Source organism: Lolium rigidum, chromosome 7 (assembly GCF_022539505.1).
Source record: "Lolium rigidum isolate FL_2022 chromosome 7, APGP_CSIRO_Lrig_0.1, whole genome shotgun sequence".
Lineage (NCBI taxonomy): Eukaryota > Viridiplantae > Streptophyta > Magnoliopsida > Poales > Poaceae > Lolium > Lolium rigidum.
In genome coordinates, this window is record NC_061514.1 from 89057860 (window position 1) to 89068368 (window position 10509).

General features: G+C 45.7%; 1 protein-coding gene across 1 annotated transcript; it reads right to left on the reverse strand.

Moving 5' to 3' along the window:
• Nucleotides 1–6119: 6119 nt before the first annotated feature.
• Nucleotides 6120–7094, reverse strand: LOC124671641 (probable carboxylesterase 2). Its single transcript, XM_047207990.1, has one exon. The coding sequence runs from the start codon at nt 7092–7094 to the stop codon at nt 6120–6122; it is 975 nt and encodes a 324-aa protein (XP_047063946.1).
• Nucleotides 7095–10509: the final 3415 nt, after the last annotated feature.

A 10509-nucleotide genomic window follows, 5' to 3' on the forward strand; every position in this document is an offset into this window, starting at 1 on the left:
AGTCTAAATGTTAGTAGTGAATTATGTTGGTTAGTATTCAATGTTATGATATTTAAGTTGTGGTGTTATTCTTCTAGTGGTGTCATGTGAACGTCGACTACATGATACTTCACCATTTATGGGCCTAGGGGAATGCATCTTGTATTCGTTTGCTAATTGCGGGGTTGCCGGAGTGACGTAAACCTAAACCCCCGTTAGTATATCGATGCAGGAGGGATAACAGGATCTCAGAGTTTAAGGCTGTGGTTAGATTTATCTTAATTACTTTCTTGTATTTGCGGATGCTTGCAAGGGGTATAATCACAAGTATGTATTATTCCTAGGAAGGGCGGTGCATTAGCATAGGTTCACCCACACAACACTTATCAAAACAATGAAGATTAATCAGCTATATGAAGCGAAAGCACTAGACTAAATTCCCGTGTGTCCTCAAGAACGTTTGGTCATTATAAGTAAACCAACCGGCTTGTCCTTTGTGCTAAAAAGAATTGGACCACTCGCTGCAATTATTACTCTCGCATTTTACTCACTTATACTTTATTCATCTGCTATACTAAAACCCCCTGAATACTTGTCTGTGAGCCTTTACAGTGAATCCTTCATCGAAACTGCTTGTCAACACCTTCTGCTCCTCGTTGGGTTCGACACTCTTATTTATCGAAAGTACTGCGATACACCCCCTATACTTGTGGGTCATCACCGTGCCAATTATGCTTTATGAACTAATCCATCATATATGTTCCCTTGTGTTGTCTATATGGGTTAGGTATCTTTCCATGGGCGTGCATCAAAAGTGAGATCTCATATAGCCCATGAGAGGATGACGTCAAGTGGTGATCATCATCAAGGTTGAGTTGGGAAAGTTTAAGTTGAGCATCTCAAGAGTATCATATGCTTGAAGCTTGCCATCCATTTGGTGATAATGGACATGTGAAGATGTGCATCAATGTAGCTTTCCCATCATGGTGTATGGGGGAGCATTTGTGTGGCTTCACAAAGCAACAATGATCAAGTGAGGCATTCCGGATTGAGTGGAGCTTGAAGAGTTATCATCAAGATCAAGCAGGATGCGCAAGGAAAAGGTATGGCCCTGCTAGGTTTCCCTTTTACCGGTCTCAAGGTGGTTGTTGGGAGACCGGGTTATAGGATACATAGCCGCACTATCAAGAGGGGCTTCGGTTGGGTAACTTGATCACATCATCTTAGGGAGATCAACCCTTTGCATGCTTTGCATTACATAAATCTTGTTGCTTCTTGGTGTTTCTCTGTGTGAGGTTCTTGAGCTTGTTGCTAGCTTTACAGCAAGCCCAAGTTCATCGAAAACGGAATTCATATGTATCTTCTATTGCGTTTTCGAGCTTGGAGGTTTTACTGGTGTCTCTTTTATAGATAGGTAAAAACATTCATCTTGTGTTTTTTTACTCCTTGGGTGGACAATGATGTTTCTATGCATAAAGTTGTAGGGCTTGTTGTTCTGATTCCAACAAGCCCAAGATCATCGAAATCGGAGTTCGAACGCAAAAGTTATCATGGGTTTTGTAAAACATGTTTTCATGTTTGGCCCGGTGGCGCCGGCTGTCTCACCGGCTTGTCCGGCACAGACCGACTCCCACACCGGTGCCAACCGGACGGTTTCCAGGGGGCTCTCAGGGCCGCCCGGTCCCTGGCCCGGCCTGACCGGCTCTCCCACCAGGCGGCCCGGTCCCTGGCCCGGTTTTGGCCCGGTTTGCCACGCCATCCTGCCAGGCTGCACGAAAAACTCGCAGATCTGCCCCAAATGGTCGTATCTCGTTTGGCTATAAAAGGGGCTTCTTCCCCAACAGTTTTCTAGGGTTCTTGAGCACGTTTTTGACCACCATTGTTGAACCTCTTGAGCTTGCTTCCTCTCCCTTCCCTCCTATGATTCTTGCATATTCTTGGGGGTTCTGAAAGAGGAGATCTAGATCTACAACCTCCACCAATCCATTCCTCCTCTAAGTGAGGTGAACTCTTGGGATCTAGACCTTTAAGTCATTTGTTGATTTCCTCCTTTGTTCTTCCTCTCTAATCTCATCCTAGCATTTGTTGCTTTGGTAAGATTTGAGTGTGAAGGATTCGAACACATTTGGTGTTCTTGCTTTGCATCATTTCATAGTGTTAAGCTCTCCACCACGATTAGTTCGTGTGAGAGACCGTGAGCTTGTTACTCTTGGAGGGTGACCTCCTAGTTGGCTTGGTTGGTGTCCCGGTGACCTCTTCGTGGAAGATTGTGAAGGGGTCCGGACTTCTCCTTCGTGGAGCTTGTGAAGTGGTTGTGGAGCTTGCCATCTCTGGAGTGGAGGAAAAGCTAGCCATAAGGAAAGGGCTATTCCTTCGTGAGATAGGCTCGAAGAATAGGGTGAGCCTTCGTGGCGTTGGTGAATCCTTCTTGGGACCTCCACCCCTCCAAACGTGACGTACCTTCTTGCAAAGGAAGAGAACACGGGAATACATCTTCGTCTCCGCGTGCCTCGGTTATTTCTATACCCAAGCTTACTTTCCTTGTGATAGCCATCGTGCTTGAAGTACATATATCTTGCTATCACTTGTGCTACATATATCTTGTGCCTATCTTGCTTAGCTCTAGTTGTTTTTGCTGCACTTAGTTAAGCCTAGCATATTTAGATTTGTGCTTGTAAAATAAACGTTAGTTTAATTCCGTATTCTTACAAGCCAAATCCGTAAGAGTTTTTAAAAACGCCTATTCACCCCCCCCCCCCCACCTCTAGGCGACATCTCGTCCTTTCATTTGTAACTAAGGAAGAGTGATGTTTTTTTTTCCAAACGACCCCTCAGTGGGTCGATTTTCATTACCATGGAGATAACGAAAAACAACATACAACCATGTATGTTTAGAAGCAGCTAAGAAACTAAAGCAAAAATAAAAGCAGGGGGAGGGATCGCCGCCGACTGCTAGCGTTTATAGAGGGAACCCTATTACAGGAGAAACTGTTTAAAACCAGATAGCCGAAACGAGAACAACAAAGGCTACCAGCCAGATCACGAACACACAAAAACTGGCATCAACTACGGAGAACTTGTGGGATCAATTGACCAAAAACCACCAGCACAGGGAGAAGGACTATCAACAACAACAACTTTATCACTAGAAGGCCAACCAAACAGCAAATCATTCATCAGTCTCCATGTCGTCTTTAGCAGGATCATCCATCGTAGTATCTGCTAGACGATGAATCCCTCCAAATTGTTCATCTGACGGTGGAGGAGGAGCAGATGCACCTGCAGCAAGCTGAAGCAAACTGGCAGCGCCAGCTCTGATGTTTTATGCATCAGGAGAGTTGTGAAAACCTACTCGATAATTCATAAACACACTAGCAAAACTAATTAGTTCACTGGGGGATTTAATGAGCTTATTTTCAAAGCAAGCTCTATTTTTTAGTTTCCAAATTGCCCAGCATATAGCAGCTAGTCCAGCAATTTGCACATTTCTACTGGCTAGAACTAGACGGGGGAACCACCAAAAGAACTGGGTAAAGTTCCCAGGTCTATCAGAGGCACCAATCGACATTGCAATTGTGCTCCAGACAAACTTTGCGGCTGCACATTCAAAGTAGAGATGAAATATGGTTTCATTTTCATGACAGAATTGACAGGAAGCACTCCCAGACCAGTTTCTCTTCAACAGATTATCTTTAGTTGCAATTGCATTATGCCAGATAAGCTACATCCATATCTTTATTTTTAAAGAAATCTTGCTCTTCCATAGGTGCCTGAAGGATCTGTCCACACCACAGATGATTGTACATAGATTTAACAGAAAAATTCCATTTTTTGTCCATTTCCATAAGGGTCTATCCCTTTCCTATGATAGCACTGTCTATCTCACAATGTTCAGCAGCCCATGTACTTGCACAGCCAATGCTAAAAGAGAAGTTCCACCCAATGATGCTACAGTCACACTCTGCTCATTGCAGATATTAAAAATGTCAGGGAAAGTTTCCTTTAGAGGATGAAGACTACACCAAACATCATACCAGAAGCTTGTCAGTTTTCCATCTCTTACATGCATCCACCTGCCACTGAGATATAAAGATTTTACCTTTTGCATATCTGTCTATAAAGGAGAGTCACCTGGATTTCTTTTTGAGTAAAAGATACCAGTATATTTCAGGTAAGGAAGAGTGATGATGCAATGCTAATAAGCCTTATCATTCATATCAGTCTGAGGAGTAATCGAAATCCTTCTATTTAGTTCCATTTTGAAGTACACTACAACATTCCTGACTGATAGTTTGTTCTGCATGTATTTAGATGTTACCTCACAAAGAAGGTAATTCCTCTGCCATACCGCAAAGAATTGAACACGGTCATGTTGTTTCTTATTTTGGCGTGTTCATTTGGCTGGAACTACATTCACAGGGTTTGACCGAGAAGTTTGAGGAGAAGGACATGTCATGCTCTGGGTTTGCAACTTTTGGTTACGAGGCGTTCTTGCTGACCATCCTCTCTTTCCTAATCGCATGATCGAAATGCCGGGCTTCATATCTGAGCTTAATAATATTGGAAAGTAACTATCAAAATGGTTATACTTCTTTTCTATATTTGTTGTTGGCTTGCTCAACTAGCTGTCTGGTAGTAATTCAGGTGACTCAAAAGTAATGAAAGTTATTGATTAATTTGCTGGGTGACACTTTATCTTCCATCCAGAATTAAAGCAGACACATATTATTACCATGCATTTTATTTCTGTCATGTAGATCTGAAAATAGGGTTGACCATATAGTTAAATTGAGCCCTGTTTGGTCCGCCACTATACAGTATCTGCAAGTGATAGACAAAGGCTTGATGGGAGAGAATGCATATTGGCCTCGATGCGTATGACTGAGGTAAAGAAACCTTACCTCTCAGTTGCTCTTATGTTCCCTGTTAGCATCACTATTTTCCTCTTGGACTGATAAAAGTGTTTTTTCTGATCACTGTGCAGTTGCCGGAAGAAATGAGGAAACACAGCTCCATGGAAGTTCATCCGCATAATTTAAGAGTCATAACTAAAGTTTTGATCCTGTTTGCCTTGATTTGGTGGTCTGATGTATATGTTAAGGTATGCACAACCTGCTATAATCTTGTGCATGCCTACAAAGTGCTCAGTATAATCGTAAAAACATTGTAGATATGAATGAAAAGGTATATTTCTGCCCCAATCAAATATTAATACCCCGAGCCACTGACTTCTTATGCAATAGTAAATTTGAAATCATATAATTTTGGATAATCTTATTCTTGATTTGCGGCGAAATTAGTTTGTGAGTTTGTCTATTGTTGGCTTAAGATCATGACAGGAATATTAGAGTGCAATTTTTCTGCTTCTAGGCGATTAAGGCATAAAATAAACCATTAGTCTCCTTTAACTTTTCTTATTTGCAGGATTGTGTGTACAATTATTGGAATGGACGAGGGAGAAGATATAGGTGAAGTTGCTGTCATGCATGATGTCTTTGAACAAATGTTCAGCCATGTTAATTCCTGCTCTACTATATTCTCCTCACGGTTACTTGAAGATGTCAAGGTCGCATGACAACGTGATCTTGCATGTAGTATCTCTGTGTTTCTTTCTTGTTTTTCTTGTTAGCATTTTTTCATTTCAGATCTGTTTGTGGATAAGCAGTTTTGGATGTTGTATGGCCACCAGTATGGGATTTCGGGAACAGCTTGTTTCTGAGAAAACGGAATAGCAAATGAGTGGAACTGGAAATGCCTGTTAGCTTTGAGTTTTGTTTTTCTTGTGTTGTATTGAGCGAACTGGGCACTTGTATTACAAGCCTACCTACCAATTCGGAGGGATTGTGGCTCAGAGGGCCACCACTAGTAAATCGCCAAATAATGCGTGTTCGTTCCTTTATTAGAGAATCATAAAACCGACGCAAACTCAACTGCGCCTGATGAAATCACCAAGTATTGCTCTTTTCTTTTTACAACTTGCAAACAAAATGAAGTAGTACGAGTATTACTTTTCTCTCTCAAAAAAAAAAAAGTACTACAGTATTACTTGCTTAATTAGTACTAGTATGATGCACATCAGAAACTCTGAATAAATATCACGACGGCCTGGCAAACTTGCGACTTGTTTATTACAGAGTTGCTCACCTAAGCTCAGCTCCGGAGCGCCTGACGAAATCGGCGACGACGGCGAGCTCCTTGGCGGCATTCTCGCCGTCGGGTTTGAACAGGAAGTAGGTATGCTCCTCGCCCTTGGTCTCGTACAACTCGATCTCGCCCTCCCACCCGCACGCCTTGATCCCCTCCGGGTACGCGCGCGCCCTCTCCACGAACCAGCACAGCTCCGCCGTGGTGACCAGCACGCGGCCGCACCCGAGCTGCCTCCACTCCTCCGGCGACGCCGCCGGGTTGATGTACGGGTGGTCGCGGCCGAATCTGCCACCGCAGGCCACATCCCACACGCGATCCATGTCGAAGGGGAAGCACAAGGGCTCGCAGCCCATCCGTTGTGTCCCCCAGAAGTAGGAGTGCAGCAGCGCCACCCCGCTTACCCTGTCGCCGTAGCCGTCGATGGGTTCCTTCCGCAGCCTTATCGCCGTGTTGTGCGCCATGTTGGCGCCAGCGCTGTCGCCGACGAGGCACAGCCGAGACGCGTCGCCGTGCGCGGCGAGCCAGGGCTCGGCGCCGTCCGGGCGGCACGCGGCGACGACCGCCTTGAGGGCAGCAAAGGCGTCGTCGTAGGCCGCGGGGAGAGGGTGCTCCGGGGCGAGGCGGTACTCAACTGATACGACGACGGCGGGGACCGCGGCGGCGAGGGAGGCGGCGTACCTGTGGTAGATGGGGGAGGCTGTGCTTTCGATAAAGAAAGCGCCGCCGTGGAAGAAGACAACGACGGGGAACTTCTTGCTGGGCCCGGGCCCGGGCTCCGCCGCCGCGTCGGGGAGGTAGAGGCGGGCGGTGATGTTGGCCGCAGGGTCTAGGACGATGTCCTTGGAGGCAACGCCGTTGGCAGGATCCCCAGAGGGGGAGGGTGGGACGGTCTCTGTGCCGCCCAAACGGTCGACGCGGCCGCTCTTGTGCACGCGCAGGAAATTGGGCATGTCGAACTCGATCTCCATGGCGAAGAAACGAAGGGACGAGTAGGGAAGGGAGCTACTGGAGCTCGCTTGTGCCAGCTCTGATAGGAAAGTTGAACGATGCGATCTGAGATGGTTGCTTTGGTGTTGGAAGCTTTTCTATAAAAAAAACTCCTCACTTCGAATTCTAGTGCTTGACGCAAACGGTCACCTGGTCAATTAAAATAACGGTTTGCGCTCGTTTGATTTGTCCGTTTGCGACCGGAAAGCCACGGTGGGTGGATGCTTTTTTTTAGACCATCAAGTTTGCTAATGGTGATTAAAGACGCATCGAGCTCTGCCACCGGCGATTACTTGGAGGGCATGGAGGAGGCGGCGAAGACGGAGACGCGCGTGGCCGTCGCCGAGGAGGAGGAGCGGTAGTTCCTCGAGTCGCTCACCGCTAACCGTCGTTGGCGACCCATGTCGACATCTAGGTGAACCTAGCGGCGGCCAATGCCATGCTCGCCGAAGCAAGGGCGCTGTTGCGAGAGTCGTAGGAAGCCTTGCGCGTCCTAGGGCGGGGATACTGTTGGTGCGGGCCCAACCCATGAACGGCGTCTTCCTCGACCTCGGCGAAGACGACATCTAACTTCGGCGACGACGAGAGCAATGGGCGTTGCTCGCGTCGTTCGATAGCGTCCACCGAGACGCCGATCACCATTAGGCCCTAGCGTGGAGGCGCAAGCGTTCGCCATCAGGCGGGCGTACGAGTTGTCGGTGTTGGAGATATGCTCGAGAGGCAATAATAAAATAGTTATTGTTATATCTTAGTGTTCATGATAAATGTTTACACTCCATGCTATAATTGTATTAACCGAAAACATTAATACATGTGTGTTGTGTAAACAACCAGAGTCCCTAGTAAGCCTCTCATTTAACTAGCTTGTTGATTAATAGATGATCATGGTTTCCTGATCATGAACATCGGATGTTATTAATAACAAGATCATATCATTAGGTGAATGATGCGATGGACACACCCATAGTAAGCATAGCATGAGATCAAGTCATTAAGTTCAATTTGCTATAAGCTTTCGATACATAGATACCTAGTCCTTCGACCATGAGATCATGTAAATCACTTACACCGGAAGGATGCTTTGATTACATAAAACGTCATTGCGTAAATGGGTGGTTATAAAGATGAGATTAAGTATTCAGAAAGTGTGAGTTGAGGCATATGGATCAAGAGTGGGATTTGTCCATCCCGATGACGGATAGATATACTCTGAGCCCTCTCGGTGGAATGTCGTCTAATTAGCTTGCAAGCATGTGACTAGGTCACAAGAGATGATATACCACGGTACGAGTAAAGAGTACTTGTCGGTAACGAGGTTGAACTAGGTATGGAGATACCGATGATCGAACCTCGGACAAGTAAAGTATCGCGTGACAAAGGGAATCGGTATCGTATGTGAATGGTTCTTTTGATCACGAAGTCATCGTTGAATATGTGTGAGCTATTATGGATCTCCAGGTCCCTCTATTAGTTATTGATCGGAGAGGAGTCTCGATCATGTCTGCATAGTTCTCGAACCGTAGGGTGACACACTTAAGGTTTGATGTCGTTATAAGTAGATATGGAATATGGAATGAAGCTCGAATGTTGTTCGGAGTCTCGAATGGGATCCGAGACATCATGAGGAGATTTGGAATGGTCCGAAGAATAAGATTCATATATGGGAAGTCATTTTCCGGGGTTCGGAAAAAGTCCGGTGTTTTGACCGGAGCTTCTAGAAGGTTTTGGAAGGACCGGAATAGTCCGGAATATTATGGAAGGTTCCGAAAGTGTCCGGGACGACCCGGGATGTCTAAGGAAGTCCGGAGGGATCCATAATAGGTGCAACCACGTTGCCTTAAAGGAAAATAAGTCTTTCCTTAATGCAATTTCAGAATTGGCAAAAGAGTTCGAGAAGGAGTAGGTTTTCGGAACCGGAAACCTATCAGAACTCAGTCAAAATTGGGGGCAGGTTTATGGACGACCCAAGGGGCTTGGCCACCTATTTAAAGGGACCAAGGGGCACCCCAAAGGCACCTAAAGTCGCAGCCCTAGCTCCCCAAGTCGCAGCACCACCCTGCGCCCAAACCCTAGCTTCCCCTCTCCTCCCTCCTCCTATTTCTCCCACAGTGCTTACGGCGAAGCCCTGCTGGAGATATCCACCACCACCGTCACCACGCCGTCGTGCTGGCGGGATTCCGAGGAGAATCTACTACATCTGCTACCCGCTGGAACGGGGAGAAGGACGTCATCATCAGCACCGAACGTGTAACCGAGTACGGAGGTGCTGCCTGACTGTGGCACCATCAAGATCTTCTACGCGCTTTTGAAAGCAGCAAGTGATCGACTACACAACAATGAGATCTAATCTCGTAGGCTTTGGAAATCTTCGAGGGTTAGTCTCATGATCTTCTCGTTGCTACCATCTTCTAGATTGGATCTTGGCTTGTTATTCGTTCTTGCGGTAGGAAAATTTTTGTTTTCTATGCTACGAATCCCTTCAGTGGTATCAGAGCCATGTCTATGCATAGATTGGTTGCATGAGTAGAAAATAATTTTTTTGTGGGCGTTGATGCTTTTGTTGTCTTTAGTTGGTGTACTTTGCATCTTGCGGGATGGTGGGATGAAGCGGCCCGGGCTAACTTTACATGACCGCGTTCATGAGACTTGCTCTACGCTCGACATGCAACTAGTATTGCATAAGTGGCTTTGCGGGTGTCTGTCTCTCTCACCATAGTGAAGATTCAATCTACTCTTTCTATTGACAACACTAGTATCACCATTGTGGTTCATCTTCGTAGGTTGATTGGATCTTACTCGAAAACCCTAAACCACGTAAAATATGCAAACCAAATTAGAGGCGTCTAACTTGTTTTTGCAGGGTTTCGTGATGTGATATGGCCATGATGTGATGATGAATATGTATGAGATGATCATTGTTGTATTGTGGCAACCGGCAAGAGCCTTATGGTTGTCTTTATATTTCATGTAGTAGTATTATTTCAAAGTAGTTGTAATAGTTACTACATGTGGTGAACAACCATGAAGACGGCGTCATGGACCTTGACGCTACGCCGACGATGATGGAGATCATGCCCGTTGATGATGGAGATCATGTATGTGCTTTGGAGATGAAGATCAAAGGCGCAAAGACTAAAGGGCCATATCATATCACATATGAATTGCATGTGATGTTTATCCTTTTTGTATCTTATCTTGCTTAGATCGCGACGGTAGCACTATAAGATGATCCCTCACATTAATATCAAGATAATAAAGTGTTCTCCCCTCGTATGCACTATAGCTACAGTTCGTTGATAACGCGTGAAGCACACGTCCGTTGGGAACCCCAAGAGGAAGGTGTGATGCATATAGCAGCAAGTTTCCCTCAGTACGAAACCAAGGTTTATCGAACCA

Excerpts from the sequence above, each read along its gene's own strand:
- LOC124671641 (XM_047207990.1), bottom strand. The coding sequence starts at position 7,094 with ATGGAGATCGAGTTCGACATGCCCAATTTCCTGCGCGTGCACAAGAGC.